The sequence below is a fragment of the Salmo salar genome, chromosome 01 (assembly GCF_965601325.2).
Source record: "Salmo salar chromosome 01, fSalSal1, whole genome shotgun sequence".
Taxonomy (NCBI): domain Eukaryota; kingdom Metazoa; phylum Chordata; class Actinopteri; order Salmoniformes; family Salmonidae; genus Salmo; species Salmo salar.
In genome coordinates this window covers 36,379,578-36,396,335 of record NC_138291.1, presented here as the reverse complement: position 1 = coordinate 36,396,335, position 16,758 = coordinate 36,379,578, and the positions used below count along the sequence as shown (strand labels likewise).

General features: G+C 39.9%; 2 protein-coding genes across 3 annotated transcripts; one reads left to right on the top strand and one right to left on the bottom strand.

The window, feature by feature from the left end:
* Positions 1 to 3,115: 3,115 nt before the first annotated feature.
* LOC106601171 (protein FAM177A) lies at positions 3,116 to 8,629 on the top strand. Of its 2 annotated transcripts, none has more exons than XM_014193148.3 (5): positions 3,116 to 3,842; positions 6,200 to 6,376; positions 6,479 to 6,545; positions 6,680 to 6,777; positions 6,911 to 8,629. In XM_014193148.3, exons 1-5 carry the CDS (start codon positions 3,723 to 3,725, stop codon positions 7,103 to 7,105), a joined length of 657 nt encoding a protein of 218 aa, XP_014048623.1. In that variant the 5' UTR covers positions 3,116 to 3,722; the 3' UTR covers positions 7,106 to 8,629. The 2 variants fall into 2 exon arrangements, with proteins under 2 accessions (XP_014048623.1, XP_014048628.1); XM_014193153.3 differs by lacking the exon at positions 3,116 to 3,842 and adding an exon at positions 4,791 to 5,717.
* A 3,967-nt stretch (positions 8,630 to 12,596) lies between these two features.
* LOC106600826 (serine/threonine-protein phosphatase 2A regulatory subunit B'' subunit gamma) lies at positions 12,597 to 15,764 on the bottom strand. The gene is given in 7 exon segments (XM_045694748.2): positions 12,597 to 13,253; positions 13,788 to 13,924; positions 14,015 to 14,111; positions 14,113 to 14,147; positions 14,335 to 14,458; positions 15,440 to 15,499; positions 15,732 to 15,764. Coding segments are annotated over 7 exon segments (744 nt in total). The 3' UTR covers positions 12,597 to 12,995.
* Positions 15,765 to 16,758: the final 994 nt, after the last annotated feature.

Genomic DNA, 16,758 nt, shown 5'->3' with positions numbered 1-16,758 from the left:
TCCATATGTGGTTTCAGGTTGGATGGAAAAATAGGTTTGGGACTGTTGAGTTGGTGAAAGTAACTCAACAGTGATTTATTGTGTTTCTTCCATCCAGAGGGAGAGGGCGCTCCGGACCATGTGATTAGGGACAAGAACTGTGACTTGCTTTGCTCTTCGGAGCAGGGCGCTGTTGAAAGGCGTGATAATGTGGGTGGCATTAAGTATTGCGGAAGATCAGCTGAAATGGAAGATTCCTGGTGTCTGTGAGGCCAACCGTTTGGAGCGATGCAGACCCGGTGGAGAGCATGGTGAAATGGAGAAGACATTGGCTGTTCTGCTGAGTTTTGATGCAGAGTCTTTGCACAAGGTCAAGTTAGGATGTGTTAGTTATCCCGTGAGAGTTTCTGTTCCGAAAATACTACAGTGTTATAGGTGCCAAGCTTATGGTCATGTCGCACCAGTGTGTAGGAGGGAGATTCCTAGATGTGAGAAGTGTGTAGGAGGGCATGAGATTAAGGAATGTGTAGTATTGGTGGAGAAAGTTGTGTGTGTAAACTGTGGGGGTGCCCATGGCGCTGGAGATCGGAGGTGTCCGGTGTCAGAGTAGTACTCCAGGCGTCAGAGTAGTACAGAAAGTGTCATATGCTGAAGCAGTGAAGAAAGTTGTAGAGAGAGATGGGTACAGGGTGAGAGATCCTGATGGGATTCCTGTGAGTAGGCAGAGACCAATAGAGAGGGATGGGAATAACATGTGCTTCAGTAAGGTGGGTTTCTTAGCATTCATAGCCATGGTTGTCATCTGTACTGTAGAAATGGAACATAAGTCACAGAAAATAAAGGTGGTGGTGGCAGCTGCAGAGAAGTACTTAGGATTGTGAGGTTGTACTGCAGAAGACTCGCAGGGAGTGTTGAGTGTTGTGTTCTGTCCTCCCTGACCATTGGCCTGGAGTAGGATTAAATAATGGAATGGGGTGGTGAGTTTTTTAGTGAGGGTTAATAGTTGGCAGGGTAATGTTCCCTTTTCCCAATTTTGTATTACCGGAAGTTAATGTAGGTAGGCCGTGACTGGCCTCACATTCCAGTACAGTAGGTAGCAGTGTATTCCCGTAAAAGTTGGTTGCGATCCGCCAACCCAATACCGAAGAAGAATGGACAAAAGTAGTGGTGAAGAATGAAATGAAAAATAAGTGTTGATAATTGAAGGGGATGATAGTATATCAGACAAGGATTCGTTTCTTGTTGGGATGCGATTTTTTTGAAAAGGGTGATTATCTGGGAAATCAGTTTGGCGTCTCGAAGACGGTGAATCGTAGCCTATGTTAGGAAAAGTAAAATCAAATCAGAGTGACCAGGCGTGGGCCTCACAAGAATCGAATCACCCAAAGTATCATGCTTCAAACACCGGAGTAGGGGCAGGGCACCTGTTCAGGGAGTCATCTCTGGGTTGTCAATGGAAACAGGAAAACCTTGTGACAAGAATCCCAGGTGTGGTTAGTGCCCGTCACTTGACCTGCATGGTGGATGGAAGAAAATTTGTCGGTTGTATTTTTTTGAATTATGTCACCTTTTGTTACGTTACAGGCTTATTCTAAAAATGTATTTAAATGTTTTCTCATCAATCTACACACAATACCCCATAATGACAAAGCAAAAACCTAAATACCTTATTTACATACTGTAAGTATTCAGACCCTTTATGACACTCGAAATTGAGCTCAGGTGCATCCTGTTTCCATTGATCATCCTTGAGATGTTTTTACAACTTGGAGTCCACCTGTGCTAAATTCAATTGACTGGACATGATTTGGAATGGCACACACCTGCCTATATAAGGTCCCACAGTTGACTGTGCATGTCAGAGCAAAAACCAAGCCATGAGGTCGAAGGAATTCTCCGTAGAGTGCCGAGACAGGATTGTGTCGAGGCACAGATCTGAGGAAGGGTACCAAAACATTTCTGCAGCATTGAAGATCCCCAAGAACACAGTGGCCTCCATCATTCTTATGTGGAAGAAGTTTTGAACCACCAAGAGTCTTCCTAGAGCTGGCCGCTTGGCCAAACTGAGCAATCGGGGGAGAAGGTCCTTGGTCAGGGATGTGACCAAGAACCCGGTGGTCACTCTAACAGAGCTACAAAGTTCCTCTGTGGCGATGGGAGAACCTTCCAGAAGGACAACCATCTCTGCAGCACTCCACCAATCAGGCCTTTATGGTAGAGTGGCCAGATGGAAGCCACTCCTCAGTAAAAAGCACATTACAGCCTGCTTGGAGTTTGCCAAAAGGCACTTTTTATATTCACACATTCAACAGACATTCAACAGACATTCGCCAAAAGCCATTTAAAATTGTAAAAATCAATAACTAACTCATTGATTGTCACAGAAACATAAAAATAGATAGAGTTTATTTTATAAATGTCTAGCATACTTTTACAACCTTTGTTTTGAATAAAAAAAATCCAGTTTTGATGGAAATACATAACATCTATAAAATGCCATTTAAAGCTATATAAATCAATAACGTTTTCACTGATTATGACAGAAAAATTGAACTAGGTATGATTTATTCTATAAATGTCTAGCATACTTTTACAACCTTTGTTTTGAATACAAATTCCAGTTGATTTTATAGAAATACATCAAATCTATAAAATGCTATTTTAAACTGTATAAGTCAATAATTAATTCACCGTTTGTCACAGAATCATCAAACTAGGTATGATTTATTCTATAAATTTCTAGTATACTTTTACAACCTTTGCCTTGAGTAAACATTCCAGTTCTGATTTGATAGAAATACATAAAAATCTATAAAATGACATTTAAAGAAGTATAAATCAATAACTAATTCACCGTTTGTCACAGAAACATCAAACTAGGTATGATTTTTCTATAAATGTCTAGCATACTTTTACAACCTTTGTTTTGCGGGAAAATTCCAGGTTTTAATTTTATAGAAATACATAAAATATATTTACATATTTCTATAAAATCAAAACTGGAATTTGTATTCAAAACAAAGGTTGTAAAAGTATGTTAGACGTGTATAGAATAAATCATATCTAGTTTGATGATTATGTGACAAACGATTAATTAGTTATTGATTTTTACATTTGTAAATAGCTTTTGGCGAATGTCTGTTGAATGTTCGAATGTGCGAATATGAAACCAACTTTACCTCGGTTCTTTAGTGACCATAGAGTTGGGACACCCATTAAAAGACCCATCTTCAATTTTATTGAGGAACATTCCATTGTTAGTTAGTACTTCAACACTATCAAAATGAAATGAATGTTGTAAAAGTGTATGGTATAAATTACAGCAGCATTTCTTAAAGAGTGGGTCGCGACGTAAATGTATAATTATTTCATTAATTACTGGAGTTTATTTGGCCAAGTGAAACTGCGCTCTCGGTTCAGTGCGCTCTCTGCTCAGTTTGGCAGCTGCGCGAGTGGGAGAGGTAGAGGGAGATGCCCTTCTGCTTCGCGGTTTTCCAGATTTTTTTCCCTGCAGTTTGGTTGAAAATCACTCCGCGACCCACACGCTGCAGCGCTGTGGTTCAAGCCGCTGATTTGTTATTCCCAGTCGCCATCATGAAACGGACTCATGTTAACCACAGTTCTGACTGAGCTCAATCGTCATGAAACGCAAATACAGTGATTACTTTTTGTCTCTTTCATACAAACTTTGAGAAATAACGAGGAGCGCCCACAATGTGTTTTGTGTGGGGAAGTGATAAGTAATGAAACAAATTAATAAAACGACACGACCAAACATCCAGGCACAACATGACGGTAAACCCAGGGAGTTCTTTCAGAACAGGGCAGAATGCTTCAGGAAACAGTGCTTCGAAAGTGGAAAAGTAAGTCAACTAGCAAGGCATTGTTGTCATTTTATAACAGGTGATGATATGCAGAAATAAGGGAGTACTATCTCTCATAGTAGTAGATGTGAGTTTCTCTTTCAAACAATCCACTGGCCTTGTAACTTTACACAGCTAATAGCTAACGTTAGCCAAAGCAAGCTAACTAGCTACTGATAGTGCAACCCTAACATTTTACATTTTAGTCATTTAGCAGACACTCTTATCCAGAGCGACTTACAGTAGTGAATGAATTAATTTCATGCATTTTTTTTTGTACTGGCCCCCGTGGGAATCGAACCCACAACCCTGGCGAAACAGTACAGATGAAGATAAAAAATTATTCAGGCCTACTGTACATTTAACTGTAAAAATAATTGTTGAAAACAAGTCTAGATTGGAACTGTTGCTGTTAAAATACAAGTAATTTTTATTCTGAACTGGAATAAACTGATTGAAGCAAGATACTTTGAGGCAAACACTCACACAGTTCTGGGTAGCTCATCTGCAGTCATTTAGCAGACGCTCTTATCCAGAGCGACTTACAGTAGTGAATGCATACATTTCATACATTTTTTTGTTTCTGTGCTGGCCCCCGTGGGAATCGAACCCACAACCCTGGCGTTGCAAACACCATGCTCTACCAACTGAGTTACAGGGATGCCAGTAGATATTCTGATCCAGTTTGGCACCACATACCTATGCAAGTCAGGGTTCTCAAGTACAGAAACGGTGTCAATGCTGAGCATGACCTCAGTGTTGCACTATCAAAAACTGAGCCCAGAATAGACATGCTTGTTGAAAAATTCAACCAGCCACACACCTCTCATTAGGATTGTGTTTTTTCTGGTCTACATCTGTGTGATGTGATCAATCAGTTTATTCCAGTTAAGAATAGAAAATATGTATTTTAACAGCAACAGTTCCAACCTAGACTTTCTATCAACAATAATTTATACAGTAAGATGTACAGTAGGTCAGAATTTTGTATCTGTACTGTTACTTAGGGTTGCACGATCAAAAAGCCTGTGTGTGTGTGTGTTCTGTATTACATCGGTGTGATGTGATCAATCTGTTTATTCCAGTTCAGAATGAAATTATTTATTGTATTTTAACAGCAACAGTTTCAACCTAGACAGGTATATAAGTGTTTTAATGGGGAAAATAAACATGAAAATATATTTACATTTTCGCCCAAAACTTTTGTCCTTTTGTAAATGTTACGAATTTTAGTTACGTTGCCGAATGTATTTAGTTATTTGGTTCTCAAACTTGAAGTCGAGATATGCCAATGATGTTCTGCTTAAAATGTATGTAGTTCTTGTCTATTGATGTTCTGTACTTTGTCATGTTATGTGTGGACACCACTAAGAATAGTTGCTTTTGCAAAAGCTAATTGGGACCCTAATAAAATACCAAAAATACCATTTCGAAAATGAGGTGTTCTCCGCGAAGCAGAATACGCGCCATCACACTCCCTCATCTGATTGGTCGGGTAGGCGAGCCTTCTGATTTTGTGGCCGTGGTAACTCCTGATAGCCCCGCAGAGAAGTGTGATCACTGAGCTAATAATGGTGCGTTCAAAATAACTGGGACCTCGAAAAAATACGAGGATAAATCATGACATCTGTGATCTTCAGGTCGGAAAGTCGGAGCTCTAGAAAGAGGCCCGAGTCCACATGTGAATTTCGAGTTGGATTACCGTTCAAAATATGTTTTCCAGTCGGAGTTCGTTTTTTTCCAAGTTCAGTTGTCTTGAACAAACAGAAGTTGGAAGTAGGACACTTCCGAGTTGATCTGAACGCGGCATAAGAACGGCGTCGCTGTATCTCTAATGTCATCATCCCTTTGGGGCAAGCAATGGACACTGAAAAGGTGTGATTATTCAAATGTTATACCTGTTCTCATGAGTTTAGCCAACCAAAAAACGAATGTGTGTGTGTGTGTTTTTTTTTAGCTAGCTAGCTACTTCATTGTACTGTAACGTTAGCCTCAGCAGCTGGCTAGTAGCTATATCTAGCTAGTAGCAAGCTGTCTCGAACAGGTATAAATATGTGCATTCTGTAGCCAATTCGTTCACAATTGTACATTTATACGACATACATAGCTAGCTAGCTACCATAGTAACAGCCACTAGCACTCTTTAATTAGCTACGGTACGAATTAAACACTCACAGAAACGGCTTGAATAAACATGCTGCGTTGGAATGTTTTCATTCAAATGTGTGACAAATGTCAACAATCCTAATGTACCTGCTAATCTTTCTAGTAGTTAAATTATGATAGTAAAATTCTGTTTCTACCAGCTGTATGTAACCAAACACGTCAGGAGAATTAACTGTTATGATGATTGACAGAGCTCCAATATGGTGAAGGAGTTTGAGAGTGTGGAGCTGGGAGACATGGGGATGAAGAAGCAGAAGGTGCCCCGTAGGACGATTTACTTTGCCAGTGGCGAGACCATGGAGGAATACAGCACAGATGAAGATGAGGAAGTGCAAGTTTCTATCGCTGTTAAGACCTCAGCTGACCCGGTTGGTTTCTCTGGACTTTACTCCATGACATGCACTTGAATAGAATTAATAATTCCCACATTTTGTTAACTTTGTTTTCTTATTGTGTCATGTTTTTGATAGTCCAAGTTGAATTGGGGTCCATACTTTTGGTTTCACATGTGGAGAGTGGCAACCTCCACTATTTCAGGTAAATGTGGTATTTTGTATACTACACTCTAAAGATACACATGTATGATGAGTGACTTAAAATGTAGCCTATATAAATTGAGTGCTCTGTGTGTTAGTAATACTGTGCCTCTACCTTGTGCTTTTTACTTTCAGTTTGTGACTATCTTGGGGAGAGAATGGCCTCATTGTTCGGAATTACCTCACCCAAGTACCAGTATGCTATTGACGAGTACTACAGAATGAAAAAGGAGGTATGCTGTTGTCTTGTCTTTGTGGAAAGCATCTATTTACAGACCTTGGAATGCTTCATTACTTCTACTTTGTTACTACTCCATGATGTAGTTTGTAATATCCCTGTTTTTCCATTCATGTTGTGACTGACAGGAGGATGAGGAGGAGGAGGAGAACCGGCTGTCTGAGGAGGCAGAACGTCGTTTTGAGGAGGAGCACAACCAGGAGATCCAGCAGCCAGCCACGGAGCAGCCGGAGGGCAAAGCCTCCTTCGTCAACGTCAGCTTCGAGCTGGATCAAGATCCCACACCTGATGCCAACAGATGTCCTGCCCCCATCCCCACCTAACAGTTCAATTAAATAGGTGTTTCCATTTTTCTCATTTCACGATGTAGCCTTTTTTTTTGCTATAGCATAGAATTCTTATTATCATATTGATTCAATGATGAATCCTCAACATTTTTTTCTATCGTGTAGTTTTCTTATTTTTGCCTAATCGATCATGCTGCGTTGTAAATATGCATGAACTTTTGTGTGCAATGAACATTGCTGTGTGTCAGTGACAATGAATAAACACAGGGATGATATCTGATGCTGATTTTAACTATTTGCAGGTTTAAGAAATGTCTTTGATTCTTTTTTTCAGGTACATAACATTGTTATACAATAAGTCAGCAGCTATTTTCAGCCAGTTAGCGGCGAGATAAGTTACCTTTTAATAAAACTATTCCAGATGTGCACAATGTTATAGGAATAGTAAAGATTTATTTGAACTGAAAATGATTTATATTCCATGGCTAACCATAAATCTATTTTAATTTCAGAATGACCACAAATGTTACTATGAGAAGTTATGCACAGTGCTTTTCAGAGTCCATCAATTTAATGTTGGGATCTGTCCCCAGGCCTTTAATGTAATAACTTCACACGTTGCTCATTGGCATCTGTGCGAACACTTTAGACATTACTGTTGTCCAATCAAAGACATTTCTTAAACCTGTCGTCCAGGGCCGTATATTTAGAAATACAGTGAGCTCCAAAAGTATTGGGACAGTGTCCATTTGTTTTGGCTCTGTACTCCAGCACTTTGAATTTGAAACGACTGACTTTTTGTACATGGTCCCCTAAAATGGGGGAACTAAAAGTATTGGAACAAATTCACCAATGTATTTGGTCCGATATTCCTAACACAAATTGGGCACAAAATAATCTGAAACACAAACAAAACAGCAAATGAATCCAATGCTTGATGTAATCATTGTGTGCTAAGAATATGGGACCAAATAAACTTTTGATAACTTTGATACACACAAGTGAACTTGTCACAATACTTTTGGGCCCCTAAAATGGGGGGGGGGGGGGGGGGAGAAAGAGTCCATGTACAAAAAGTGCTGTCATTTCTAAACGGCTCATATGGATGAAAATACCTTCAAATTAAAGCTGACCGTCTGCATCGAAAGTGCTGGAGTACATAGCCAAAACAAAACACACTGTCCCAATACTTTGAGCTCACTGTATCTCTGCTGGAGCTGACCTTATCTGCTATTGTCCCTTCTCAGTGTACAGGGCTTGAGAGGGATGCCTAAGGTAAAGCCAAACATGTTTAATGTTAAAATCTGCTACTCTTTTGGAACGCAGTATTGTCAAGATAACTACTTTTTACCGTGTGTAAAATTGCTTGTTTCATTTGAAAGCTTTTTATAAAAATACAAAAAATGCATGAAATGAAATGTATGCATTCACTACTGTAAGTCGCTCTGGATAAGAGCGTCTGCTAAATGAGAAATGTAAATGTAAAATAATAATTTGAGTAAAATACATATTCTTTTTCTATATGAACTGTACATTAATAAACATTTAAATTACATACAACTGTCTTGCCTAGTCCACAGGAGTGTGTGTCAAGAATCTTCAACTAACATTCGGGAAGTATTCAGACCCCTTGACTTTCCCACATTTTTTTTTTTAACTTTACAGCCTTATTCTGAAATAGATTTTTTTTTTTTAAACATTCCTCAATCTACACACAATACCCCACAATGACAAAGCAAAAACAGATCTTCAAATTAAAATAAATTTAAACTTTACTCAGTACTTTGTTAAAGCACCTTTGGCAGCGATCGCAGCCTTGAGTCTTATTGGGTATGACGCTACAAGCTTGGCACACCTGTATTTGGGGAGTTCCATTTTTTTCTGCAGATCCTCTCAAGCTCTGACAGGTTGGATGGGGAGCGTCGCTGCACAACTATTTTCAGGTCTCTCCAGAGATGTTAGATCGGGCTCTGGCTGGGCCACTCAAGGACATTCAGACTTGTCCCAAAGCATTTACATTTACCCACTCCTACATTGACTCGGCTGTGTGCTTAGGGTCATTGTCCTGTTGGAAGGTGAACCTTCGCCTCAGTCAGAGGTCCTGAGTGCTCTGGAGCAGGTTTTCATTAAGGATCTCTATACTTTGCTCCGTTCAGCATTCCCTCAATCCTGATTAGTCTCCCAGTCCCTGCAGCTGAAAAACTTCCCCACAGCATGATGCCGCCACCACGCTTCACCGTAGGGATTGTGCCAGGTTTCCTCCAGACATGACGCTTGGCATTCAGGCCAGAGTTCAATCTTGGTGCCTTTTGGCAAACTCAAAGCAGACTGTCATGTGCCTTTTACTGAGGAGTGGCTTCCATCTGGCCACTCTACCATAAAGGCCAGATTGGTTGAGTGCTGCAGAGATGGTTGTCCTTCTGGAAGGTTCTCCCATCTCCACAGAGCTCTGGAGCTCTGTCACAGTGGCCATTGGGATCTTCATCACCTCCCTGACCAAGGCCCTTCTCCCCCTACAGATTTTCATGGGAATATTCTAAAATCCACATAAAGAAAATATTCACATTTTCCCACCAGTGGTGTTTCCACCAAACTGACTTGAAGATAAACATCTGTGTGTGATGATGTAGTGCACACAAAATATACTTTTTGTTCTTAAGTTTTCATGTACCGAATAAAAAACCCAGTGTTCAATTTGTTTCCATCGCATTTTCAGCTCTATCGATAGTTGTCACAAACAGCAAATATGACTACTCTCATCTTTGCACTTGCACTCTAGTCAACAGCTCGCAGATACTGTGCGGGTAGGCTAGTCTACATGACGAGACTATTATGGATAAGAGCGAGAATATTTTTATTTGTCAAACGGCAGTCAAGCATCAAGTCACCAGAATATGACCCTCGATATTTAGCGGAAATGAGCATCAATATCACTGTGCACTTTCACCACCCTGTGAAGTTCATCATAATTTATTTAATCTGTAACTTAATAAACTGCATGGTTTCCTTAATCGTAGTGGGAGTCAGGACCACACACGTGACTCCAAGTTTACTTCAATAGGATGGTTATTATATAAATATTTGCGCATAAAAAAAGGTGTTTCCGCCGCTATTTCTCACATAATTAATTCCGTCGAAACAAAAAGATCCCACCATGTCGAATGAACAAATGACCTGTCGGCACGATTTTTTTTTTTTTTTACGTCGGATAAAAAATTTATAAAAAAACTGACAGGTCCTATTGAAAAATTTGTTGGTAAACTTTCCAAATGTCGACAAAACAAAATACGCTAGATAAGGTGGGCTCTTTTTGTGTGTCGGTCAAATTATTTATACGACAAATGTCGGTGGAAACGCTTTAAATGCGCAAATTTTTATATAATAACCATCATATCGAAGTAAACTTGGAGTCATGCGATGGCATGTTGTGTGGTCCTACCACTACGACTTGGGAAAGCATAAAGTTTATTAGACTACAGATTTAAAAAATGATGATGAACTTCACAGGGTGGTGAAAGTGCATGGTGAAGAGATGTGATGCTCCTTTCCAAATATTGTGGGTCGTATTCTGGTGATCATCGATGCTTGGCTGCTGTTTGACAAATGCAAATATTTTCGCCCTTTTGTCCATAATAATATCATGTAGTAGCACTGTATCTGAGCTGTTGGCTAGAGCCCACGTGCCAAGACCAGAGTGGTACATTCGCTATACAACGCAATTTTATGTTGTTGACAAAACCATCAGTAGAGTTAAATGCGATGGAAACCCATTTAACGTTTTTATTTGATACCTGGGAATTTAACCCCAAAATTATTTTTATGATGCACTATGTCATCACACACTGTCTTTTATCCGCAACATGTCAATTTGATGGAAACCCCGGTGGGAAAATGTGCATATTGTTTTTATGCTCATTTAAAAAAATATATTTGCATGAAAATCGGTCACCAATTGGATAGCTTCTGGTGGGAAAATGCACATATTGTTTTTATGCGGATTGTAGAATAGGCCATTCGCATGAAAATCTGTCGCCAAATGGATGGAAACCTAGCTACTAACTATGTTTTCATCCACAGTTATGTGAGTAAAGTCATACAAACTTCACAGGGTGGTGAAAGTGAACAGTGATGACCTTGATGTAGAGGTCTGCACGAGACTGATTTCTTCAACCCGCACCCACTTGCTTGCTGTCCAACTCCCACCCACTACCGCAAGAACTGGTCCTGAAACCAACAGCGGTAATTGTGAGTATTTCTGTCTGTAATAATGCCCTTTTGTGGGGAAAATCTCATTCTGATTAGCTGGACCTGGCTCCCAAGTGGGTGGGTCTATGCCTTCCCAGGCCCACCCATGGCTGTGCCCCTGCCCAGTCATGTGAAATCCATAGATTAGGGCCTAATGAATTTAAGTAAATTAACTGACTTCCTTATATGAACTGTAACTCTGTAAAATCGTTTAAAGTTGCGTTTATATTTTTGTTCAGTGTAGCTAGCTTTTAGCTACTTGAAAACCGAAGCCCATCTCAGTGTGGAAAATGCGGACTAGACATTCGGCAAAACAAAATGGATATGTATCTGGTGGACATCTGGCATTACTGGGCTATATCAGCCAATAGGCTAGATGTAGTTTGAAGAGAGCAGAGTTTGGAGCGAGAGCAGACACTTGCACTTTCTCTTGAGTTACGTTTGATAGCCTATTTTTTAAGAGTGGGACGATTTTCAGACAGAGACAAATATGGGTGATCAATGTGTATTTCTAGGCAATGTAGTAAACTATAGCCTGTTCATATTTAAGAAGTTAATTTCCTTGGAAAGATAACTGCCCCATGCTTCTCCGCCAATGCATAGGCTAGCCTACTATTTTAAACCACACAAAATCAAAACGTCACGCCAGGGTAAGCCTACATGAAACACAGCCCTTATTTTAAGAGTTTCTAAAATCCCCTATGGGAAAATGAATGATGGAAAAACGACTGGAACCATTTCCCTGTTTGACCGCTAGGTTTTATGGGTATTATGACTCATACTGTGGTACTCTATTTAGACCACACATACAAGGCACACTTGATCTCGCACACCCAACTAGGAGAAGAGAGGTAGGCTACTGAAATTTAAGCAGCAAATTCTGTGTGTGAATAATGCGGCAAAGAGGTGCTTTTAACACAATAGGTAGGATAATGCCTACAAAGCAGACAGTTTCCAAATAATTTGCAGGACCAAAGAAATATCCTCATCCCAAAGTTGTCTGTCTGACCATGTGCTTCCTCCCGCAGCATTAAAAATGCCGACACGCACAGCCTACCAGCACTGTGTCTGCGAGCTTTTGGCTAGAGCGCATGTGCCAAGACCAGAGTAGGCACATTTGCTACAATTTTTGTAACAAAACTCTCGGTAGAGTTGAAAATGCGATGGAAACACATTGAACTTTAGATTTGTATTCGGTACATGAAAATGTACACGAAAAGTACATTTTGTGTACTCCATCTCATGCACTGAAGTCTATTTGATGGAAACACACCACTGGTGGGAAAATAAACATTTTCTTTATGCACATTTTTGTATATTCGCATGAAAATCTGTCACCAATTGGAGGGAAACCTAGCTAGCATTAAATATTGTATCAGCAAATAGATTAGATCTTGGGGAATCAAAAGCAGCAGCACTGAATACCTACTGAGCACTATGACTTATGGTTAACTCCATAAAAATCCTTGACACCCACAACCTAATCCCTCCACAACATTTCTGGATGAGACTTATTTCCGGATACTTCCAGCTCATTTTACAGTAACCAGTAGTACACTTCAGTTACTTCATCCATGGTGAATATGGTAACAAAGTCTATTTACCTTGACATCCTGGAAAAATATCGTCTCCTGCCCATGGATTTTCATCAACCCCTGAATGGCCTGGTGGATTTTTTTTTTTAACATAATAGATGACAACACTTTTTATACAGTGAGCAGGAGTCCCGCTGTCTGCTGTCTCCATTGACTTCTATTATTTCTGGCCCAATGTGGCATGTTCTGTCAGATGTCCGTCTCACCCTGAAGAAGTAATTGAGAGCGAAGACATTGAGGTAACCCTAGTTCTCCATGTCCAGCAGCATGAAGATGTACTGCAGCGCTGCAGGCTTCTTCCTGTTCTCCAGAGCCAGAACAAAGTCCACGTACGTCTTATAGTCCTGGGAGAGATGCACACAAAGTCAAGACCAGATTTAGTATTAAATCAGGTCCAGTGTTAACCCCTATATTCATTTAGCAGCGGCTGCTATATTGTTGCCGCCACTCCAAAAAAATTATAAAAATAAATAATAATAATTTTAAGGTAAGAGTGACAAGTTACATATCTTCCTCAGATTCTCATGATTGTCAGAGAAATCTCCAAGGTAACTATCTAGCTAGCTTGTAATCCTGGAAGTGTAGCCAACCCTATTAATAGATGTACTGTATGTAATAATTGTTAGCTAAAATACAGTAATGTTACACTAGCAAAAACATTTTTGGAGTTAATATAGAATTGGCTATGATGTCATTGAGATCAAGACATAAAATTAAACTGTCCTCAATTTTGAGATGAGTTTCAAAGGAAGAGAACATAATTTAATTTTCATGAATTTGAGTAGAATGTCCTTTTAAAAAGTCAGCAGAAGTGACCTTACCATAGTTTAACAACAAAAAACTCCCAAGGGAAGACCCCAAGCAGATAAGGTTTTTACAATTTCTCCGTCGTAGGTGAGGCACTTCCGGTATACGCAGTCCAGAAAGACGCTGGTCAGAGTGCCAGTGCCGTAGCGAGACAGCTCCTCCTTACTGAGCATGCCGTTGTGGTCCTTGTCCAGATTCAGGTATTGACCTGCAAGAGGAAACAGAGGATCGACCATCTTACCAAGACAAAACAAACACATCTAGAGTACCTTTTTTTATTTTAACATTCAGGTATTACCGGCTTCAGATTAGTCCGATGTCCGATTAGTCCGATTGGATTCCTGGCTCTCCTTGGAAAGCTCCTCATCTCTCAGCTTAAGTAGATCATCCAAAAAAACTGCAGGCCAAGATGTCTTGAATCTTAATTTTCCCTGGAAATTAACATAAATAAATGGAGCAAGATGTTTGTTTGTAAGAGTGGGCACAGGCAAACAAGTTGTAGGCATGAAGATCAATCATCGGAATCTTACAGATAGGAATTCAAAACCTCAGCGTCTCTTATACATGTATAAATCTGCACATTTGACTAGTGTTTCTGGTTAGTTATCATTAACTAACCAGTCCGTAAAGAATCCAGGAAGAAGAAGAACTTGCGGACAGCGGTGCAGACATAGAAGGACATCTCCAGGCCATCCAGCTGAGGGAGTGTGGGGATCAGTTTTAAAATGTAGTTTTCCACGTCCTGTCACATAACAAGACAACACACACACATAGCAACTCAATCCAACCTGAATTCCAAACAGCCTGGTGTTCAACCTATTTATGGGTTGCACATTGTCACAATATCGTTTAGAACGTTCGTTTTAGGACTGATGGCCAACTGAACATTCTACTCAATGCATCCTCAATGGGCGATGATGAAGATTTGGTCTAATGCATTACTAAACCTTGAAAACACAATGATATTTCTAAAAGAAGGCAAATTATTACTAGGAAATCGTTTGGTCATCATTTTGTTGTCGCCAGATTGACTTTATTTGCAGTATAACGTTAGGTAGCTAGCTAGGATTGAGGGGGGACCACCGAATTTTTAGCGCACTAATGTTAGCATCGCAAGCTATTTTTGAGGAGCTTTGCTAGTTAATGACAACATTGCCATCTGTCTAAAGTAAATTTAACAACATGATGACAAAGTTTTTTCCTACAAAATATTTGCCTACTTCAGCAATGTCATCTCATCTTATTTCTAAGTCACTAATGTAATCTAGGCGAATATTCATTAGCTCCCATTCTACTTTTGGGCATCAACATGGCTGCAGTGTCTGTAAAATGATAACAATGGCAACTACGCAACCAAGCGATAGAGGTGCACAAATCTGGGGCTACTTGGACAATTTACACCCCAAAAGTCATAACATTTGTCTCTTTGCTGGAAAAGACAGCAATACAGAATGGTTATCCAAAGGTAAAAGGGTCACTGAGAAAAACATGATGTCACAGTGAATAAGAAAACCATTTACTGTAACCAGAGATACTTCACAAGAGGTTGGTTCCTGCCTCAAGGTCATAGTACATATCATCTTTCACATCTCTGAAAGGCACAAATGGGCAACCTCAATTGGAATCATGAGAAAGTAAGGAGGGAAGGGATATCCCTATTTCAGTAAGGAGCCAACAACACAAGCTTTTGGTCTGAAAGTATAATAGTAGGTAGAGAGCTTACAGACTCGCAGAGGTAACCCTGTCCGGCCATGTCATGGAGACTCAGCCCTAGCTGTGTTTGCTAGGGATGGGGGAAAAGTGTGACACCAATCAGGCCCCCGAGGACTGGAATTGCCCAGACCTGCTCTAAACGCTCTGCAACGTGATGTAAAAGCTGTTGAATTCTGTTTAGTTGTAGTTAATTCTTTTGAAGCAGAGCGGCAGAGCGAAAGGCCTATGAACTACATCTTCCGTTTAAGAATGAAATGGAACTCAACAGCCTTTACATCATGTTGAATAAACCCCTAGCTTACAAATACACTATGTCTCATCATCACGGCATTCATGTCGCCTTTTAACACCAGCCTTTGGGCTAATGTGAATGTACACAGAGGTAATTCTGCTCAAGATTAGCACAAAACTTTGTGGCTCCAAAACGACTAATATGCAGAGTACTCACTTGCACTTTACTCCTGCTTTGTCTCCAAAGTTCAGAAAACAGTCATAGCTTATCATCGCCTCATCTCCTGTCATGGATGACACTTGGTGTTTGTCCAGCAGAAACCACAGGATCTATATAACAGAAAGAAGATTTTGGTAAAATAATTAGGTTTGATTACTTGAATAGACTTATGCACTTTTCCGGTGCTTGTAAAGCTTTCTATTTTAATAAACATTTGTTTGATTCTGCCAGATGTTAGTCTCACCTGTAACTCCTCATTTGTTCAGAAGCTCCAGGCTCTTCCTCTGCAGAAAGATGGCTCTGGACTCCTCTAGCAGTTTCTGTCTGAGAACTTAATCCTCTGCAGGAAGCTATATGGGTCACAAAGATAAAAGACTTCATTAAACATGATCCTTTCAGCCCCTCAAAAAAGTAAAACAGAAGCAGGCTAATGATAGAAAACGTCAATAATATCATAATTATTTTAGGCTATAAAGCTGTTAAAAAATTGTTGATTAGTTAAAATGTTTAGTTAGAATGTTAGAGATTGTCAGAAAATGCAATTGCTTGCCCTGTAGTAGAAGCGTGGAATGTTCTTGTAGTTCTGTGCTCTTTAGTAAAGAGTATTGTCTCGTCTACTTTCTTCTCCTCAGCCCTCTGATCTGAACAGAAATTGATAAGTCAACGTAACAGGTTGACACAATAAGGCTGTGTGAAGGTTCAATCATTGAAATACGTGGGTAGATGGCTAGTGTGGCTACCTGTAGTTAGTTATCTAGCTGAATAGGTACTTCTTACTCAAAAATAAAGAAGCAACGTTAACTAGCTATTCAGGTTTCTATGAAATTTGCCTAGCTAGCTAGTTAAATAAACACAACCAATATATGGATGCAGCAAAC